Below are 22,701 nucleotides of genomic sequence, written 5' to 3'. Positions count from 1 at the left end.
TCCTAGTGCCAGCCACGGTTCGTTAAGCACAGTGGCACAAAAGAAAATTGGCAAAGCCAAATTGCTGCAAAGGTAATTTTCGGCCGAAACAGACAGCTAAACTGTCCTCAAATTGTAAGAATTCCCAAAATAATGTATGAATATTATTCGCTCAGGCTATGCGCACAGTATTTAAGTACTTCTGCTAAGTTATTTAAATGGTGTCAAAATATATGTTTAATACACAGTTGGGAATGTTAAACTTCTTTAATCTGTGCTTCTTAAATCTTGTGCTTAAAATTTTCCAAAATCCACGTCACAAATTCACTGTGTAAATTTTAGCTTGCTTTATTTAACGTTTGACCTGTGTGCTGTCAGTCAGTCAGTCAATCAGCATAAACAGCTTGTATAAGCATATACAAAATAATACATACACAAAACGAATGTAAAATTCTTCAGTTTTCCTTTCATCATTAAACTTGAATACTTGCATTCGTTTCTATCTCTCAGTTATCATTTTTTGCAAATAGAAACGGGGCTAACTGACATTCAACTGAGTGTGGAGCTCTTTTACGCATATCAGGAACAACATATGTGCCCCCCAGCCCTTTGAGGTCTATCAGTTCGTGCACTTTTCCAAAGTTTTTCACCTACAGCTGCAATCTTTTGAAAGCCTTTCAAAACAGCTGCATTCAGGTGTCAGAATTTTCGCAGTTAATGCAACTGTCAGCAATACTTACTTTTCGTACTCGTGTGTCTGCATTTATGTCTTGTGCTGCTGCCTCTCCTTCTTTTTCTTCTTTTAAGTCTAAGTCTTGGGGCATGTGGACGCATTGGCCGTACCGCTGTCATGTTTTGGGTGCAAGTATGGATGACATTTGACGTCGGGGCGTCAGTGTAAGCATTTTTGTGCACTTTTGAGTGGCGGCAGCTGGCGTCTATTTTAGCCAGAAGCCAAACTGAACACTAAACAGTTGGCGGGACTTAACCGAACCCACGTCCGTCCCTCTCTCTCTCTCTCTCTCTGTCGCCTGCTGTATGTGTAAACAATTACAGCAGGCAAATAGCGGAAATCACGTTTTTTTTTAAATGCTGACGTTCGAGTGGCCAATAAAGGTGACTGCGGCAAAGGCCTGGAAATGGGAAACGGTTATAGGGACTGGCACTAGGGTTGGGGTTGGGGTTGGCGTTGAGGTTGGGGCATTAAGATACTCAACGCTACGCAACGAACCGCCGATGGGGCCAAACGTAGGCGGACGCAGCTGCTGTGCTTCGGACTGGCAACGGGTTGTGCCTGGCCTGTGGGTGGACAAGACACAGAAGGTGTGCGGAGATTTATGACGTTGCTGGCGCTGTTGCCTAACACGTGTTCTGCCATTTAAGCTGACCCCCTTCAGCGCCTCTCTGTCGCTATAAAAATAGGCATAGGAACGCAATTAAGAGAGTCAGCTAGGGTATACCCTGTAAACATGAAAAGCTACAATAACTATGACAGTATACTTGAAGGTTATTTAGCCTGAGCTGTTGTTGAGCGATTTTTAGCTTTAATCCATACTAATATTGTGTTGATTGTTGTATAAGCTTTTAAGAACTTACAAGTTTGATGAGCTAAGAGAATCAAGACATAGTTCTTGGATTTATTTGAGCTCAGCTAGACCCTGACCCACAGGTAGCCAAACCCAAAAACCATATAAGAAGAATGTTACCAAATTCTGAAGAATTTAACATTCGTTTAAGCTGGTCACTCAGAAAATAGACCAATGCTTGGTTAAAGCTTGCAATCGTTACACGACCCTGCAACCCATATATCTTACAGGGTATTCATAGCGCAGCAGGTCGCAGACATAAGTCAAGTATTGTGTTGCACTTATATTTTTGATGCGTTTTTTTGTTATTGCCACGGCCGTAAACGTGACTAGTGTGAACGTGATTTTCATTTGGCCGGTTGTCATGTGGCCAGAGTATTAATATTTTTATAGACTCGTCCGCTATCGGGTAGCTATGTTGGCCGTATCAAATGAATTTTGATCAATATTCTCTTTTTTTTGTTTTGCTTGCATTTCTCGAGAAGTTCTTTTGAAAGTTGTGCCCGCTCTGTTTGCATTTTATGGAACTGCGACGCATTTATTAGTTTAAGTTTAAGACCAGAGACAAAAGGCAATAACAAACAGTCCAGTTCGGGCTCATAAACTCAAGGCCATAAGGGGAAACGTCAGCCAAACACGTACAATAAATATTTATATACCGCATTATGGCGACAATTTCTACAAGTTTTCGTGGCTCGCTTAGGACTGCTGCAAGTCAAAAAACCTCGAAGCGGCACAGTTCAAGTGCATTCGATTCTTGGAGGTGTGGCCCAGAGACAGAGCCAGACAGCCAAGACATTTATTAGCCAGCCGACAATAGAGGTTTTTTATTGTGGCAGACGAGTCACAAATCAGCTAAAATGTTTATAGAGCTAAAAACGTTATGGCTTTCAGACATGTCTCTCAGCTTGAACTCCGCCTCTAAGTCTAGCTAGAAAATGTGATTACTTTATCGGACAGATATTTGTTTATTTTTGTTACAAAATTATTCAATAAGTTTGAGTTGTTTTTAATGCTTGTTTAGAATAATACTGTTTTAGTTTTAAACCTACTGAAATTCATATACTTTCTGCTTAGTCAAGTCTTTAGCACCTAAAAGCGTCCTTGAAAACCAGCCCAGGCTGGTCCTTAAGCCAAATTTGATGTCCTTGCCATTGTCAATAAGTCAGCTGCTGCCTGAATTTCTTTGAAAACCCATTCTCAACAGCATATTCTGCCATTTACGGCAGCTACTTAAACAATAGCACAGAAATGTGCAGGGGCGGGTTGGCTGTCCTCATGATGAATGTGCTGCGCTGACAATTTGCAGTAAAGTGACATTAAAATGCATTTGCGAAATAAATAAGAGAGGCAGCTTTGGCTGAGCGCCAAGTAGCCGAACCCTACCCCAACAACAACAACTGAAACCCAGTCAAACATTTGGAGCTCTAACGAAAGCAAAAGTACGGAGAGTATTTTTTAATGGATATCACGTAATTTGAATCTTAACAGCAGCCGGCGATAATTAGAAACTCACTTCAGTCAGGCAACAGCCCCGCCGCCCATCTTCCGCCTCCGCCATTTTCTGCCCTCTCTTAGGGCCAGCTGCTTTATTTAGATTTCACCGGAGAATTGCTTTGACCCATGCAAATGTTTCCAATGCTCGTGTCTTATCGATAAAGTGTTTTATTCGCTTTGAACTGAAAGTTTCGCCATAATTCTGATTTTGTCTATAATTTTGTAAAATGATTTATGAGCCACAACATGCACAGTTTTCGGTTTTGGTGCGCGATTTCCGCAAATGCAGAAACTCAAGAGGAAGTTTCAACAACTTTATTTAAACTTTTGAGTTGGACTTTTGCTCGCATGCGAAGCGTCTTTCAATTTGTGTCAAAATAAAACAAACAACTTGAAGAGCTTCTGCCCCCAACCATGTTTCCTGCCTGCCTCTGCATTATTTAGATGAACTCTACAGATGCATTTTCTTTTTTAGTGTTCTTTCCTTTTTTCTTTTATTTTTAATCGTATGTAGGTCACGGAAATGCTGTCTTAGTTCCATGAGACAAGTGATAAGCGTAGGGGTTGGGAGTCAATAAATTCAGTAAGATTCTTAGAGCTACCTTAATGAATTGCATAGAGCTTGGTCTGGTGAGAGTCCTCGATAAATAAATGAGTAATTTCGACTAGAAGTTTGCTGGTTCGAATGCCAGTCAAGTGCGTGAATGTAGTTTTGTATTTGTGTCTAGCATATTGCTTATTGTGTGCTATTCTCTTATAACAAGAACTTAATCAGAATTAAATATAAAATCAGTAATAAATATCCCGACAGGTCTTTAAAGCCTGCTTAGTTTCGGAATTAATGTCGAAATTAAATTGAAATATTTTACGAGAATAAAGTTAATTAGTAATTTTTTGCTGTTTAATAGAGCGTGCACAAACAGAAAACATTTTATCAACTATAAATTAATTATAAACATAAAATAAAAAACATATAACTAATTAATGGATATGTGGTCCACGTAATAATTGATTTATAGTCTGTTAATGAATATTTGCAGCTTAAAAGAGTTATGTAGCTTACATGCGATAAATGCACATATAATTCACGGTGTAATTCTGTAAGTTCTGTATGAGATTTAGCACTTGTCAAAGTCAAACAATTCTCAAACTAATTAACTGAGCATTTGGCTTGAGGATGAGAATGCGAAAGATCAAAGTGTTAATAGCATGCAAAATATGTGACCAATTAGGAATTACAAGTGGCCCAGACATCAATTTTCGAGTCAAAACTCAAAGGCAACGCCCACGTCAAGTCGAAAAGAAATACAAAAAATCTGGCATGGAAACTGAATTAAAGTTCAGGCGAAGTGCAGTTCCAAGGCAAAATAAATGAGAGTTGAGTTATATGAAACAAGAAATGAGTCGAAACGGGCGGACGAAAAATGTTGCTGTTGCGGTTGGATATTTTTAGCAGGCAGTGTGTGTGCGAGTATGTGTTTTGAAAAAGGTCTCTAACTCGAAAGTGTGGGTGTGACTGCATATGTGCGCGACTGTGTGAAAGTGTGTGTGTGTGAGCATGTGCTGTCGTATGTTTTAAATTGGTTTCGCTTGCACAGATGTTGCAATATGCAAACAAGCGGAACAGCAGTCGCCAAACAGCCACAAGACACACAAGGTGCCAAGCATTCTGCCAGAGTTGACTTATGAGATACCGAAACAGAGAGAGAGAGAGAGAGCCAGGGAGAGTATGGGAGAGACAGAGAGAGCGCGCGCCGCATGCTAAAGTGATTCACAAGTACTTTATGCTCTACAGTTTTACTAGGCAAGAAAATAAAAAAAAAAACAACGGCTGATAAAACATTTCTTGCTGCGCAAATACTAAAAAACAATAAACAAGAGTCTCTGATACATGTAGTATACAAAAAAAAAATAAAAAAAAAAAAATAGGAAATTTGATTTACAACTTATTGCTACTGATTACTTAATTTCACTTGCTTGCGGCTTTTGTAACTGCCACTGCCCGATAATAAACCATAAGTCAGCTGCCTCTGCTCTGACAAGTAAGCCTTACAGCATTGAAAGATAATATCACACACCAGCCGACAGCCAAAAGCAAACCACCCTTCAAAGTGTGTAATGAGTGCTTATAATGTAATGCATAGCAGAAACAAACAAATATGTTTATACTACTAGTCTAGTCTAGTATTACATGACTTTGCCCGGCCAAAGTATTTTTTTATTTTCATTTTCACTCAGTTTTCCGTCCGATCGATCTATGAGACATTGCATTCCCTTGTAGAGCTGTGCAAATAAGCTGGAGAGACATACATTTGCCACTCAGCGGGGTTAGACTTCTCGAAAGGTCTGAGCTCTTTATAATTCCAAAAGAAACTCGGCGTTAAACGTTTCAGAACACACGCACAGAGCCGAATTGAAAATGCAAATGCTAAAACGGGCGAGAATTTGTTTAGTTGGGGTCAAGTCGAAATCCTCTTGCGCAAACTTGTTAATCTCAATCTCTCGCACCACAAATCGTACGCAAACTGGGGTAAAGTTTTATGCGACTTGGCTGTCGTGTTTGTGGTTCGCATTCCGCATTTTCGCATTTAATTACCAATATAATCCGTTGGACACGAGTGCAATCGACATGACAGCCTTGAAAGTTTTGTTCCTTTGCCAATTTGGCTCAACAAAATGATTCGACTTGCGATGGCTCTCGACAGCCTGCAGCTGACAGCCGACTCATGAGCCAAGATCCAAGACGAAATCTACTAATAGGACCCCAATTGCCAAAGTAGTGCGAGGGTCTAAGCAGGGCTTTAGACCAGCGGGGGCAGTTAGCAGCTGTGCGTTTGCTGCCTGCCAGTGTCAGTGATTCTTAACAACTGACAGCACAGCTTGGCGACATTTACAAGTGCCCACACACACACACACACACACACACACACACACACACGGAGATGAACACATATACGCACTCGCAAACACAGTTGAGTTACATACGAAAGTTTAGCCCTCTGTACTTGGCAACACTTTGAAAACGAGCGCCGTTTAGCAAACTGAAATGCGTGTATTGCAATGAGGCAATCATAGAGGGGGGACGTCAGGGAGGGGCATAAAAAGGGCAAAAGGGGTAACGACGGGCTCCATTGGCAAGCAAGTGGCGCAATTCTAATTGAAAGACGGGATAGTTCATTTGAGGTTCTTCAGCGCTTACAACACGCTAATTGCTTATGGCCATTTTCCATGTTTTTTTCGTAATCAGCACAGCAACAAAAAAAGAAAACAAGAACAATTATTTTGAGCAACAATTATGCACTATATAGACTATAAGTTATTATAATAGCATAGCACTCATAATTCTGAACAAGTGCATAAATTAAGCGCGTAATCAGTGCACATTTCCGTGCTACCTGTTACACCTGTAATTTTTTCTGTCATTTCTCTTGCCACATTTTTGTTGTGTTTCTATTGCCTTTGTTGTCGTTGCGATTGTTGTGCAGAGTTCAACGAAATGCATTAAAGCCAACGGAGCGCATTAAAACGCATCAAAACCACTCAAATGTTAAATGAAAACTTTTCAGAAAACAAAACCCCATTGGTGGAAATAATGCCAGCAAAAATGCCATTGCGGTCTACAACAGCCCAACGCTGCACTTTTGCAAACAATTTAATGCCAATTTAATTTGCTTAACTTTAAATTTAAGCATTTGAAATTTGTTTATTATATAGAGAGCGGCAGATGAAAGTGATTTATAGAGTTAGGTATAGGTATATATATAAGTGTTCAATAATATGACAAATATTATTATTTTTGTTGTTATTACATTATTACAATTAAGAGTATAGGATTAAGTTGTGAACTATCTACACAACTTTTATATCAAATTAAAGATTTACGCATTGGTAACAAAAAGAATTACATTTTTGGCAAATAATTTTATTACTATTATCACTAATTGAATTATTAGTATTCTTATATCATCATCATTAGTGTTATTATAGCTATTACTATTACAATAATGAGTATAAGATATATTATTATTATTATTACTATTATTATTATTATTATTATTATTTGAATTTTAAATTTTCAACCTATACCTATAATTTTTAAGTACTACACGTAATTTTTAACTGTATTTATAATTATTCATTTCATTTTTAAGCTGCATTCATTAGTTTGCATGAAATTCGAATCGGTATCCTCTAATACCAACGACTTGTACTAGCCTAAAATACGAACCCTAATTGTGGGTTCAGTTTTCTTTTGAGTTTTCTATCCGATATTTTTTAGTACAGTCCATAAATCACTGTCCCATACTTTTATTATAAAACTTAACCACAAAAGACTTCCTCTTGGCAGCAGCAAAGTATTTTCAGTTCACTTTGCATACAGTTTTGTATGGGTCTTCCTTATATAATGTTCTGCTCATGAATAAAGTGTGTTGTGTGTAGCACATGTCTTGAATCTTAATTTCGAATTATTGCTAATCACATTTTAATTGCCGGCAACTGTATTTGACTTCCTCCTCAGCTCTTTGGCTGGGCATCCTTTTGTCGTCTGTTTGGCTTGCACCTATATAATTGCTTAGTTCATAAATCTCTAATCGATTTTAGTGTGTGTTTAAAGCAATTTGTGCTTCCTCTGCCCATTAGGCATGTCAAATGCACATAAATTAAATATTTATATATTTTATTTTATTTTATTTGTTTTGTTTTCAATTTGTATTCAAGTGAATAAAGCAGCGGCAAACACTCGTTTGTAGATAAAAGCGAATATAACAACAACAAACAACTATCAAAGACTCGTATTGCAAAATCTATTATCATTCGCATCACGTTTTTTGCAAATCACGTTTTGATACACAAACAAACGAATATTTATGTGAGTGCACTTATGAGTTTGAATTTATACTCAAATAAATGTTGAATTATTTGTAGTTTTTGGCTTTATCTGCGCGGTTTTAGAGTGTGTTTATTTAACGGAATTTATGGAAGGCTGCTTTAATTGAATTTTATTTATTCTTTTTTGATTTTCGCAATTTACCAACAGAAACTGTTGATTTATGACACCATTCTGCAGATAGTATTTGTTTAAAAGATATGAATAGTAAGGGGAAATCGAAAACCCAGGCATGATATGTCTTTAGTTTAATATGGAAATGCCTTTTTATTGATAGCCAGCTAAAGAAGCTTAAGTTAGTTCTTTTATCTTGCCCCGCAAACAAAAGTCGTGCCAAGTCTGGGAAAATAACTAAAAATAGACACACCTGTGGATCGAACTGAATAAAAAGCTTAACCACTAAAACAATAAACAAAGAAATTATCAAAAATGCATGAAACGCAAAATAAATAAACTAAAAATAGCACGCAATCCTATATAAAAAGAATATATAAAAAAGGAATAAAAAGAAAGGAGAAAAAACAATTAAGACGCTTTATTTATTTAGATGGGGAAAACACTTTGCTCAGTTTGGCAATTGGCCAAATTGTACGAAACGTAATTTTATAACAACAACAACCGCTTTATATAAATAAACAAGAACAAGTGCCACCGATACGGCGACAAGAGCAATTATGACAACAACAACCAGTTCTTAGCGAAAAATATACATAATTGATACGTGTAATTAAGGTGAGAAGAAGATGAGCAAATTTGGCGTACAAATTAAAGATTTCTGCTTAAATGTTTGATAGCTGACAAATAAATATTCCCACAGCCAAATAAATAGGTATAAGCTAAACTATTTAGGAAAACTCCAATCCTTTTTTATTAAACTTTTTAGACGAATTTTAAGAGCAACTCAATTTGTGGATATTACCAAGAAATGCGACTCAGACACACCCAACACAATTTTTATCTTTGATATACACACGTCTCGCACACTCGCACCCAAATACGCACAACAAACAAACCTACAAATGAACAATACAAAAATCGAATGCCAAATTCAATTTTTGCCATTTTTCACTTTTATTTTCAGCGTGCTCTTTCGCTCACTCGCACACGCACCCGTACACTCACACGCACAGTGGGGCACATACATAAATATTTACTGCATATGCGCTCTTAACACTTTTGGCAACAGCCACAGCGAACAGTCAGGGTCATTATCCTAAACGGGCAGCGTGCTCGCTCAATGTTGTTGTTGGCTTTTTTCTTTAGGCTGACTCGTTTAGCAGTCGGCTGCCCACCGACTCTGTCCCCATTTGGCCGCATGCCCTGCACTCCTTTCTTTGCAACCATCGATCTCTGCCCTTGTCCTGCCGGTTAGCCACATGCCAAGAGCAACTGCAACAGCAGTAACAACATCAGCGAATACTGAAATAAAATGCAACGATGCATGCAAAATGCGCAATGGGCCAATCGAAAAGACATTTTGGCAAGACCTAGGCGAACTAAAAGGGGCGCTACACTAGCCGGAATCTGGGCGAAACTTATAAGCCAAATAACAGAAAAAAATATTATTTAAGAGGTGATTAAATACACAACTATTTATTCTTATTGTAAATTTAGTATATAGTTGGGATTCTGCGATTCGAACCCGCAACCTTCACACAGTATTGTTTTGTGTTGTAAAGAAATTTAATTAAACTGATATGTTTGACTTACCAATATGGTCAAAGTCAGGTAGCACAATCTCAAATAACCAACTGCTAAGTAACCAAGTCACCCATACGCACACACACATGCACACACAATGAATTATGCGACCATAAATAGGCGTCAAAATAAAGTTTTGTATTCAATTGGTGGAATCGCCGGGTCTTTGGCTCGCTTGGTTGGTTGAGTAGACTGCTAAAAACTGAGTGCATATAAAAATTAAATAATATAATGGCCAGACGTCGGAGAGGGAAATAGAGGTATAACAAGTAGGTGTCCAAGCTGACTCTGCGTGTCTGTTTTTGTAGTAAGGAGAACTGGAACTGGTTGCCTGCTCCTCTTTATGTGGTGGACAGTGGCTGTTGATGCTGGCATCTGGTGGCTGGTGGCTTGCTGAACCACTTTTCAGTGTCAGCCGCACACCCACGAGTCTTTCGTGCGGCCTCTTGGCCACCCATTTGCCATGGCACTAGCCCTGCCAGCACAATATAAAATATTTAAATGCATTGCATTTCCCTGACACAGCAGGCAACAACTTGGGATCTGGCAAAAGCAGGGGGAGGGGAAATTGGAGCATCAGGCATATTATTAATGGCAACGCCTTTGCCAGTGGCATTGGCCTTCAGATGGCGCTTGGGCGCAACGAAATGGCCAAAATGCAGGAAACTAGGGAAATCGCCATTTGCTTAAATTACTAAACGGGTCGGTCTATAGTTGAAAATAAATATGATTTGTGTCTGATCCAAAAAGTATATGGAAAGTGTTGGCTTATTTACAAATTTATAAAGTGTTAACGGTACGTGGAAAGTTGGACTGAAATGAACATTAAATTACTATGAAAAATTTGTATATTCTGTTAGATCAATGGTATTCCTTCATTTTCTCTCTTTGCCCGGTTTTATCCTAAATCGTTGTGAAATACTTATAAGTTCCAACAGATTTTCCTTAGAGAGAATTTAACACGAACAAGAATTAAGCACTCAATATAAATATTTATATTTAGGGCTTTTGATAGTGAAAGCCTTTTTACTGTTCAATGCAGAAATTTTGAAAAGACTTTTCAGTAGGTAAAGAGGAAATTGAAACACTTCTGATAAGACGCTTATCAGTGCGGAAGGTATTCAAAATAAACAGTTATAAATATGAGACAATTAATATGGCCGCTTATCGCCAGCTAAACGAGCGGCCCCACACTTTTTGCCAACTAGGCGGCCATCGATTTCACCAATTCGTATTTATGGCCAGAATTCTCATATGGAAAATACTCTCTTAACCCACAACTGTTTCGGTTGTTATCGTTTCAGTATTAAAACGACTGTGGTTAGTGTCGGACTCGAAGAAACAAATGTTACATCGTTCTTAGAGACGTAAAGTGCTTGTAAACCAGGTAGAGCTGTGCGGTAAATAACAGTAAAGAGATCTCCGGCCAGATTATGTACTGCCAAGAGATGCTGCTGCTGGCGTGCCTAATGCTGCTGTTGGGTGGCCAGCCACATTTGACATCCACCACAACGACGACCACTTTGGTGGCGGCCATGACGATTGCCAATCAGGATCTGGAGCGTTACTTTCGGCCAGCCAATGCGACACTCGTGTTTAGCAGCCTAGCCGAGGAGCGGCTCTCCGATTTCTATAATTTCGCCTTCCTCAACTGGTCGTACGTGGACAGCGAGAATATTCCCTGTGAAATTGAATTTACGGACGAAAAGGCGCGCTACGGCGAGGGCAGAGTGCTCAATGTCACGGGTCGTCTTGTTCATATTAGCACCGCCGATGATATTAGCGACGACTTTGCCTGCACACCCTATATACGTGGCACCCTGGGTATGCCGCTTCCCGAGAAGGGCGTATCCTGGATAGCGCTGGTTCGACGCGGGCGATGCACGTTCGAGGATAAGGTGAAGCATGTGTATCAGTATAATGCCGCAGGGGTTATCATCTACAATGACAAGCAGGTCATGCAGCTTGAAAAGATGCAGATCAAGAACAAGAATCGTAAGTTTCATCTGCTGAACGCAGTATAGTTACAGCATTCTCACCATCTCCGCTTTGATTACCAGGTAATATTGCCGCCGTGATAACCTATCAAGCGATTGGACTCGATCTGGCCAGCACTGTCGATAAGGGACACAATGTAACTATTTCCATTATCGAAGGACGTCGTGGCATCCGAGCTATCAGCGGTTTAAATCGGTAAGAGCATTAAAAAAACTATTAAAAAAGCATTCCAATGGGTAAAAATATCCAATAGCTAGATTTTAATATGGAGACGCCGGGGTTTGAACCCGGGACTTCTCACATGCGAAGCGAGCGCTCTACCACTGAGCTACGTCCCCATGAAAACGGGTTGTGCAAATTGCTTTACTTATGCCAAGTGCCCCAAATCTCCATACAAAAAGTGACACTTTTTTGAATGAAGAACAAATATTATACTGCTTGCTGGCTTGTGAAATATTTTATTCATACAATCCCGCAGTAATCCGGTATAGAAATAAGATTTTCAAAAAGCTAATCGTGATTAATCAATTAAACTTGGGGTCATATTCAACAGAAAGTAAAAAATTTATATAGAAAATAAACTGACAATTCTCAATGGAGACGCCGGGGTTTGAACCCGGGACTTCTCACATGCGAAGCGAGCGCTCTACCACTGAGCTACGTCCCCATATAACGAGTAAGTGCAGAACGCTTCACTTACGTCAAGTATCACACAGCCTTTGGCAAAAGGTGCAAGTACTCCTGTACTTATATTGAAAATAAACAGCATTGCACTGCTTCACTCTGCAATAAAAAATATCCGCCCATCATTGAGCTGCTTACATGCAAAACCAGAAGTGTGCCTTAATCGGAGAATAACACAAGCCGGTGGTCCCAGATTCCGAGTCTTGATTATTTAATCCGTTGTTTTACATAAGTAAACAATTATTAATGTTGCAAAAGGGTAAAAAGAACACGCACTTGTTTAAGCACAAATGGAGACGCCGGGGTTTGAACCCGGGACTTCTCACATGCGAAGCGAGCGCTCTACCACTGAGCTACGTCCCCTTGTAACCCACCTGAGACAAAAATTGCTGTTCAGCGCGAACACTTGAATTGGAGTCAAATTTAGAGCTTTATCGATTTAAAGTTTGTTTAACTTTTGTATTTATGTAAACCTGTAATTAATATTCATTTTACTCTTTTCAGAACCTCCGTTCTGTTTGTCTCGATATCGTTTATTGTACTCATGATTATCTCCCTGGTATGGCTTATCTTTTACTACATACAAAGGTTCCGTTATATGCAAGCAAAGGATCAGCAATCGGTAAGATATTAATTTTTAAATAGAATATCATATGCTTACGTTTAAATAATTAATATAACTGTCACAATTCAGCGCAATCTTTGCTCAGTGACAAAGAAGGCCATTATGAAAATACCAACCAAAACGGGCAAGATGACCGACGAAAAGGACTTGGACAGCGACTGCTGTGCCATTTGCATTGAGTCCTACAAGCCCGCTGACATAATACGCATTCTGCCCTGCAAGTGAGTCAAGAATTGAATTGAATATTGAGTAAGTTGACTATGATATGAGTCTGTTTTAGGCACGAGTTCCACAAGAACTGCATTGATCCGTGGCTGATCGAGCATCGCACCTGCCCAATGTGCAAGCTTGATGTCCTCAAGTTCTATGGTTATGTGGTGGGTGATCAAATCTATCAAACACCCAGTCCACAGCATAATGCGCCCCTCGCATTGCCACCCATAACGGCAGCCGCTGCTGCTGCTGGTGCCGCTCCAGCCGCTTCTGAGGAGGTAGTGCCCGTCATTGTTGTGGGCCTGCCGCAGCACAACATCAGTAGTTTAAATCCTAGTGCTATCAACTATCATCAGCGTAGTCCCAGCAGTAGTTACCACCAGCAACAGTCGCAGCTGCAGCAGCAACAGCAGTCACAGCAGCAGCAGCAGCAGCCTCAACAGGGTGGCTCAGCTGAACGCGAACGCGAACGCGAACGCGGTAGACGCAACTCGGCACCGGCGACAATGCCGCAAATAATTTGCACTGCCAGTCGCCAGGTGACTGATGTATAAGTCGCCCGGTAACTGATTTATTAGTAATCCTCGTATCTATATAATTACGTTTACGTATAAAATCACTTATATGTTTAAATTTTACATTCTACGTGCTGCGTACTTACCATGTAAATATGCGTGCAGCGGTGCGCCCAACTGCTTGCGACAAGCAGTGCCAAGCAGTGCAAAGCAGTGAACGCCGTGTACTTAAAACGCTGAACAGCAGTCGAGCGAAACTAACGGTAACTCTATGGAAAAACATTCAATAGGAAATGTATCTTGAAGATTATTAAACCATAAGATACATCTCCAATTGTATTGTGTAACAGCTCTAATCAGCGTAGTCTGTAGACACAGAACTGAAGAAGAATGCCCACGCACATTGAAAAAGAGAAAAGAAAACAACATAAATATCGCAGAGTTCTAAGTTTTATATTTAAGTTCTAAACTTAAGCGTACCAATTGTCGATAAACAAAAAACAAATTACGAAAGAAGCGCAAACAGAAATATTTACGAGTACTACAATAACTACTATTACTATAAACTATGTATAACTATGTAAATGTATTATTATAATTCATAAAACGCGTAGCCGTAGTAGCTGTAATATTTAATGCAAGATAATTTGTAGCAAAATCAGCGCCTGTTTTGCTAGTCAGTAATGGCAATGGCTAAAGCCCCGCCTCAAACACATACTATACATACACATACAAGCATTAAACACTCAAGTAACACTCATTCACACAGAAAAATCACACATAAACATAATGTCGAAGGTGCCAAAGTATTTGCTTTTAGCTTTAGTTGTTCAAATTGAATAAATATACCGCTAGTTATATTATTTATTTTAATTTTTCTCGGTTTTTCTCTATGATTTCGCAGTCCATTTAATGGACGAATTTGAATTCGACAAACATTATTATCCGAAAATATTTAACAAGCTGGCAACTTGGACAAGCTTTAGAGAAGGCTACATAAACACTTAGCACAGCTGCGTTAATGCTTGATCCTTAAAACGGATCCTTAACTATACGAGAGCACAAATATTAATACGAGTTATGTGTGTATATAAATATGTACTTAGAAATGAGTTCCAGGGTTTCGGAAAATTGCTTTATACCTAAGAAAACATATCTGCGATCCAATGCCAAAAATGAAAAGAAAAAAAATACCAAAACCAATTGCATATTATTTTGTTGTATGTTTTGTTTTGCCCATTTCGAACAATTTATCGCCAGGAATACTCCACAAAACCAGAAAACTGCCCGCTAAGCATAAAACAAGTCAGAGTTAAGAAGACGTAGGGCCTTAATTAGTTGTCGATTACAATTACCAGATATGTACTCCATAAATATATATACCATATAGTTTTTGCTAAAACCTTAAACAGAACGTGGACTCAAGCATATTTAAGAACCTAAAAAACAGAACAAAATAAATTGATTGAATTTGAAAACGCTTCGCTTGTTTGCCATGTAGATGCCGTTGAGCTTCTAGCGCTTATCCAATCATCAGTAGATTTACCAAGGATCGACTCCGGAGGACCTCCTCGCTCGCTCAATTGATTCATGGATCGGCGCATTCAATAACTTCTTTTCGTTTCAGTTTTTGGGCAGTGAAGAGAGCATATTGGAGTATGAACCGACTCGTACTGCCGGCAGCTCCAATCCGCCAGCAGCCGTTGTTTTAGCCCAGGAATCAGCACCGGCTCAAGCGCAATCCAGCGCTTTGGTCGATCTCATCCAGAGCCGTAACTTTGTAATAGATTTTCCGCGTGTCTTCGTCCTGAACAGCGGCAGCGTGGTGGGTGCTCGGGAGACGCTGTTTCCGGCCCGTCTGCCGGAGCGCTCCCAAAGTTCGCTCTCGCTGAGACAAGCGCGCGACTGGATGACCCAGATGAGCAACAAGCTAGAGGAGCAGCAGGGACTGAGGCGTTTTCGCAAGGACGAAATGCAACAGGTGGGTTACGTCTACAAGAAACGAATCCCTAACAACTCTTGTTCTTACAGCAACTGCTGAGTGCTCGAGATTCTACACGACAACGGCGTTCACGCTCTGCGGATGGAAGCTACGCAACCGGTTGCTTTGGTGGCCAGCGGCCGTCCATAGGTCAGGGACAAACGCCAGCGGTTCATCAACCTAAGGTGGATCCAGTGCGACGCACTAGCTCCACTCATGGGCTGCAGCAGCTAACGGATGCTTCGTATGCTCAGTCGCGCCAGAGACAAAGAGAAACCTTCGACTTTGCACGCACTCGTCGCCGCTTCATGCGGCGGGAGGACGACGAGATATCCTTGCAATCGCTGCCTAGGCGAGCCGCGCCCTTGCCACCCGGCGTAGTTCTACCAGCACCTACTTTGGCTAATCCACAGAGAGAGCGTGACGACGCTGAAGCTAGCGACTACATTACTATTCAGGTTAACGGAGAGGGCGTAGATCTTAATGAGTAATATTTAAAAGCACGTCGCTTATGTAGATTTGTATAAAGTATTCTGTTTAGTGAGTAAACTTACTGTTGATATCTATATCTATTAACATTCCCTGTATATTAATCACAGCTGTGAAAATAAAAATACTGCGAACGAATCAATAAAAGGTGCTTAGGCTTGCTGCAAGCCTTGTCCGGATCCATTGAGGTTTAGTCGAGTTATGGTTATAAATAAAATATATTGTTCTTGATAGAAAAGTGGTCAAAATTCAGCTATATCCGTCAGGATTTTCCAAGGATTTGGTGCGTTACGGGGGTCATCTAAGGATCAAGGACAGCTCCTCCAAGCCCTGGATCCTTAGATGACCCTCTTCGTTTTTGCGATCTTAACACACCGAATCCTTTGAAAATCTTCAAGGATATAGCCCAGGTTAGGCTACTTTTGTGTGGCTTTCTAGCCATAACTCGGCCAAATTCTTAAGGTTATCGGAAGGATATATATTTTTGAGCTCGTGGGTGGCAGGCCTATCGATTGGCACTCAAGGATTTCCGAGATTCGACTAAAAATTTCACCAAAAAGTTTTCCAAGAGGGGCAAATTGGCACAAACTCCAAAAATTCGGGCTAATTTTGTCATTTTTAGGACTATCGGGATGTCCTTTGGTCGGTAGATAGTCCTTACCCTCCAGGTAACAAATTATCAATAAAAAGGACGAAAATGATTTTAACTCGGCCATATCCTTGCGTATCCGTGCAAGTCATGTGTCAAACAGTTTCTATGGATCAGAGCTACAAACTATCCAAATGACATCCGAATCTAATTTGTGTGTTTGGCATGTTTTCTTGTGTTGCGCGATATTTTACAAGTCTTTGGATCCTTGGATGAACCCTAATGTTTTGATGCAGTTCGTTGGGTATGGTCTTTACAAACCTAACGCACAGTGTATTTTCAAAATCCGCGAGGATATAGCCGAGTGGCTAGTTTATAAAAAATAATAATAAAAGAATCTTATCTCCTTTTCTTATCTCCTTTGATTACCAGATACTATTTGACCTCATTAATTGCAATATGCTATAATAAGGAGAATATCCTTGAAGAAGGCAAGATAAACGGACATATCTTTATAGGCCCTATCCTATCGGGTCTGGTGTCTAACTATGATGTGGACCAGGGCTATCAACTGTCGCAAGGAGATCTAATTCGTCCTTGTAGTTTCCAAGAAATGTCTTGGCTTCACAACTACAACTGCTGGAAGAGTTTTGCAGGGTTGATGCGTAAGGATCTACTGATTAGCATTTAAGGATAAATCCGCAATCCATTAGAAATATTCATAAATGCTTTGCATTGTTGGCTTTGACAAAATGATTTCATTGCATACCTTTAGGACACAAATGGAAACAATAACATAAAAATTCCATTGCCTACTTTCAGTAAATCAAATAATTCTGCCCATTGACATGCAAATTTATTGCATACTTTTAAGCTGCACAAAAAACAGTATGTTTCTGGCTGGATTTTGATGTATCACCACAAAATAACATTATTGTCTTTTGACTAAATTCATAATTCATTTATTATTCATTTCAAGCTTAAAATTAAGCTAATTAAGCTTATAATTAAACAAGAAAATTAAATAAAATAAATTTAATTAAAGTTAGTTTACGTTTCATTTAATAATTGTCAACACATGACAGATTTGAAATAAAATTTTGTTTTTCATGACAAGAAAAAAAACATTACCACTATATTCTTGGCCATTATTATTATTAATCAATAAATTAATTATTCCCATTCAAAACTGTAAATTGCCAACCTAAGTTTGTGTATCTTTTCCTCATCCCCTTTGGTTGGGGTTTTAGTTTTAATGATTCACTCAGCGCGCAACGTGAGCTGTGCGCAACTAAATGCGATGCCCCCTGCACACCACAGCGCTCTTCTCTGGCCCACATTTGAAGCTTGGGCTGAATTCCATTAGGGATTTGCGCGTGCCTCGCTGACAACATGGACTTGGACAGAGCTCAGCGCTCAGCGCTAGTGCTGCAGCGGCGGCAGACATTGAGGCAGCAGCGTTATCCGACAAATCCGCAATGCTGGGGCCCAGACACTTCGACAGCTCCAGGGAGATCCCGAGAACCGGGCGAAAGCGAACACCAAGAAAAATAGAGCAAAAGTTATGAGGAAGCGACGGTTGAAGTTTGCCGCTCATAACTGCGCAGCCGATACCAAAGGCAGCTAATAAGAATTCATCAGGCACAGTCAGATCGGGATACAGCGCAGAGAGGCAGAGGGCGTCGGTCGGGTAGAAGGCCTGGCACTGGGATCGAGGGTCGCCTGCACGCGCCGTAATTGCAACGCAACAGGAGGGCCGCTTGGATCTGGAACTGAAGCTGAAGCTGTAGCTGTGCTTGTGGCTGTGGCTGTAGCTGTGACTGTGGATGTGGCTGTGTATGTGGACCGGCGGCTGCTGAGCTGCCTCTCGGTAGGCAGCGGCCTGGCCCATGTTTATAAACTTAAAGTCTGTAATCACATTAGCCATGTAGCCAGAGAGCGTTGCTCGAGTGGAGTCCGCCTGGCTGGACTTTGGGGCCAACTGTTGCAGCTTTATCACCTGACGTAGCGCTGCCTCGGCCCCAGTTCGAGTCAGCTCCTCTGTCCGCGTATCCCACGATCGCGATCGATGACAGCACGTACAAATTTTTCGATTGCAACCTCATCCTGCTCCTCCCTGCAGCTGCCTCGACCTGCTCTTCGTCTTTTGCGGCTCAGCTGGGGCGTGTCCGCGGTGGGCGTTGCAGGGCACATTCAAGATAAAATGATTATATTGTAGGAAGTGCAGGCCGGCTTGGAGCTGCCTCGTGGGTAATAAAGCAAAGGAGAATCACAAATCTACATATAACTCAGCTGAGACGTGTTGATGTCTATTGAGCCGCATAAATATATCATTGCGCAAATTGGACAGCTATCCAGCTGTGGAGCATAGTCTGAAGAGACAACCTACTGATTTCTAGATGATAAATATAATGCGTAAGTAACTTAAATAGCTGTCTAGTTGCGTTCGCTTCTGGGTCGATTAACCTGTTTTACTTAGTTTAAGATACGTTAAAATACATTATTTCTAAAAGCAATCAGTGCTAATTAATTTCCCAATATCTCTGTAGGTGTACACTTATATAGTATGTCCATCTAAATGTAAGCTGTGGTAATTGGCTAATATATTTCTATTTCCTACTTCCCTTTAGCTAATATTAATTAAAGTTACATGCAACCCTTTGAGCTGGCTATAAATAGATTAAGCCCCAAGCGATTCAGTTGATCCATATCGATTCGTAGGACTGTGCAACCCCAAATTGTGTCTGGTTAGCACTGGAACCCATAAATAATTAGTCGCACGACAAAAACAATGCGCCGTGCCAATGTGGCAATGTGGCAATGTGACGATGTGGCAAGTAGGAGGCATTCACGGTGAGGCGCAACAAATTGCACGATCGGCAGCTGCGACTCCGAATCCGACTCCGACTCCAACTCTGGGCTACAATGGGATTGCGAACGCCGTCGCTAATCTGCTGTAAATGGACAACATGCTGCAATCGTTGCAGCTATTGAGGAGCGAACATATGCGGCTGGCAAGGATCTTCGATCCTGGCAGTGCATATCGGAACTAATTGCACCAACAATAAAATTGTGTTCAGTGCCAGGTCGTAAGCCTCGAATAATCTGCTGCTGCAGACGTCCAGTCGATGTGTGAAGTTAAATCCAATCAATGAGCTGAAAAGAGCTAGAGAGAGATAGAGAACTCTTAGAGAGAGCGAAAGCGAGAGAGAGGGACTAAACATTTTAGTGTCATTTTCGAGAGATTTTCGTCTTTTATTTTATTTATTATAATTTATTTTAACGTCCAAATAGCAAACACCCTGAAAAAAACGACAAGATGAAAATAAACGAAGCCCCGACAAACGCGTGACAGGATGATCGTCAAAGGACCAACCAAAGGACAGTGCAAAATGGCGATTCGTTGCGCCGGCTTGTCATGTTTGCCGATCTCGCTGCCTGCGGCTTGGCTGAGTTCCTGTCACCATTGTCAACGTGTTCACCAACGCTCCAGCCATCTCTTTCCCAAGGCTGCTCTAGCGCTGTCTCGCTCGCACACTGCGATCTTGACTCTGCGCACGTGGGCTTGGCTCGTACTATTCGAAAACAGAGGAGCATACTGTTCACTGTCTGTAGATCACCCGAGCAGCATTTCCATTATTATTTTTAAGTAATGATGAAAGAAAATGTCAGACAATATTTACTCTTACCAAGTATAAATGATTCTTAATACAAGACTAGATCAGAAGCTCGAATTTCTTATATCAAAAATTATTTGAGTCCCACAAATCATAAATAATAGACTTAAGTATCTTTACAATATATTTTTTTGCTTCAATCGAAAATATTTGTTGAAGCCAGAAAATTTTTGTGTTTTTCAATGATCCAAGCCGACTTTTTGTAATCTACTAGAAATCACTGGATGAGAGCTCTAGCCGGGTCAGAATCTAGAAAGAAGTATTACTATAAAGTATTTATATACCTTAAGCTTGATCTTTGCTCAAGGTCGAGCACGTGAAACGGGTCGAACGACAGTCACAACTTTTTATGTTTTAACAAATTTCCAAGTTATTTTATTTGTACCTATTAACTTTTGCTGAACTACTCATGTCACAAATTAAAAGCCGACATGTCTCTCGTCCTGCCCCCACACACCGAAAGCATTCAGAGATAGGAAATCGCCTACGCTCAGTTGCCAACACGGGGGACACTCTTGATATGCTCGTATCCTTGCGGAGGACAGCTTCCTTTCATAAAGCCGGTAATGGAAAATGCAAGTCCCAAAAGCAAAAGCCATATATCATCAATTAAGAGCAATGACGTCTACATTTCCGAGCTCGTGTAATGCCCCACATGCAACGCCCACCCGCCCACCGCAGTACTTAGTCCAACATCAGATACGCCCATGCATCTATATATAGTTAGCAGTTATCATGTGGCGCAATGCTTTTCGCTTTTCGCTTTTGCCATTTTGCTAGAAATGCAATTGGCATTTCCAACTCAATTTTCTTACTTTTCTGCTTTTCACTTTTCACCCAAAAAGTTTCTGTTTATTTTTGGGCAGGACATAAAATCGATATCGGGTGTCCCCCGCTTTAAAGCTGGTCGAATTCATTTGCGGCATTTTGGCATGTTGTGCCGCATGTGCCGCATGTGCCGCATGCTCTGCATCCGAGAAGCTAGCGCCCAATCGGAAGGGGCATCAACGTCGCTAATCCGACATCTGCATAGTCCTCAGTCGCACGAGCTGCGGACAGACAGCTCAACGCCCCGATTTGCATGGGTAGCTGCCTGTGTTCGCCCGAGGGGGCAAGTGCATCAGATGCGAAAGCCAAAAGACTTCATCTGTGTAGGGTACACTGAGAGAAAACAGTATTATCTATGAACTGCAAGTACTTCGAGTTATGACGAAGGAGAAAACCACATAGATTAAGTTCGCTATACACGATATCAGATATTGTTTTCTTAATGAAATTGTAATTTCTTATATGCTGTTTTTTCTCCAAGTGTACGAGTTGGTTGGCGGATATGGCTAGCTCTTGATCTCTGTGGCTGGCTCGTTGATGTAAGTGATTCATAGGCCAGTTGGTCGCCGATGATCACCTAGGGCCATTTTCTGTTGTTGTCTGCTGATGTTGATCATGTCGATTGCTTGCTGATATGAATATAAAAACGGGCTCATTTGTCGGCTCCACTACAAAGCAAAGTCTAACGGCAATATACTAAAACTTTCAGCTGGTTGCATTGCTGATCACCGATCCACGATCGCCGTGAATGCAACTGAGATCTTGATCTTGCAAGTGGCCCTATTCAGCTAGCTGATTGTGTTTGAATCTTTCTCTCGATGTTCTTCTATAATTATTGTTCAACTTTGAGTGCATTCAATTTGGATATAAGTAACTTCACTGATCATGTTTTGATCCTCTTAGTTGTCATAGATAGAGATTCTGAAGTGCAATTTGGTAGAATATAAAAGTATTAAATGTAAATTCTCAACTGAATGTTTGCTTGGTAATTAATCTTCCAGCTATATTTATCTGTTTATCCACATCACATGTGATCGAAATCTTGTAAATGTATATTTTGCATATGGACAAGTGCTCGATTATCCATTCTTAACAATCGGTGTTCTTATCAAGATGATTAACATGAAGTTGAACTTTGCCTTGCTGTAATAACATTGCATAAAATGGATGTTCCAGAAGAGTTATATGTCTAGCTCTATTCAATTTAAATCTGTTTCTTTTCTAATGCCATTGCCCATCCCTTGGCAAGGAAATAAGTCATTAAGATTCGCAACAGGTTTTCGTTTAGATTAACGGAATGCTCAGCTCTTCCGGCTAATGCAATATGCAGCTGATTACATAGATAATATCACAATGAGCCAAATGCGACTGCGTAGCTGTTAATAGATCGAGACTGAAGCTAACGCGGCATGACCAAGCAGAGATTCGTTGCGCCTGTGTAGGCGACAGGA

At 40.5% G+C, this 22,701-nt stretch overlaps 1 protein-coding gene and 3 non-coding genes across 4 annotated transcripts in view; 1 reads left to right on the top strand and 3 right to left on the bottom strand.

Moving 5' to 3' along the window:
• The window catches only part of gol (ring finger protein goliath), a 35,887-nt gene extending 19,552 nt beyond the window's left edge, over nucleotides 1-16,335 (top strand). The window contains exons 3-9 of the mRNA XM_002048936.4: nucleotides 10,956-11,646; nucleotides 11,712-11,844; nucleotides 12,838-12,955; nucleotides 13,028-13,179; nucleotides 13,239-13,335; nucleotides 15,314-15,667; nucleotides 15,718-16,335. Coding sequence (XP_002048972.2) covers nucleotides 11,085-11,646; nucleotides 11,712-11,844; nucleotides 12,838-12,955; nucleotides 13,028-13,179; nucleotides 13,239-13,335; nucleotides 15,314-15,667; nucleotides 15,718-16,158 — 1,857 coding nt within the window. The 5' untranslated portion in view covers nucleotides 10,956-11,084 and the 3' untranslated portion in view covers nucleotides 16,159-16,335. The remainder of the gene's footprint in view (nucleotides 1-10,955; nucleotides 11,647-11,711; nucleotides 11,845-12,837; nucleotides 12,956-13,027; nucleotides 13,180-13,238; nucleotides 13,336-15,313; nucleotides 15,668-15,717) is intronic.
• On the bottom strand, nucleotides 11,916-11,987 carry TRNAA-CGC (transfer RNA alanine (anticodon CGC)). The gene has a single exon. It is a non-coding gene; the product is annotated as a tRNA-Ala (tRNA).
• On the bottom strand, nucleotides 12,245-12,316 carry TRNAA-CGC (transfer RNA alanine (anticodon CGC)). Its single transcript has one exon. It is a non-coding gene; the product is annotated as a tRNA-Ala (tRNA).
• On the bottom strand, nucleotides 12,625-12,696 carry TRNAA-CGC (transfer RNA alanine (anticodon CGC)). The gene has a single exon. It is a non-coding gene; the product is annotated as a tRNA-Ala (tRNA).
• Nucleotides 16,336-22,701: the final 6,366 nt, after the last annotated feature.

Source organism: Drosophila virilis, chromosome 5, assembly GCF_030788295.1.
Source record: "Drosophila virilis strain 15010-1051.87 chromosome 5, Dvir_AGI_RSII-ME, whole genome shotgun sequence".
NCBI lineage: Eukaryota > Metazoa > Arthropoda > Insecta > Diptera > Drosophilidae > Drosophila > Drosophila virilis.
This window is presented reverse-complemented; position numbering and strand designations above follow the sequence as displayed.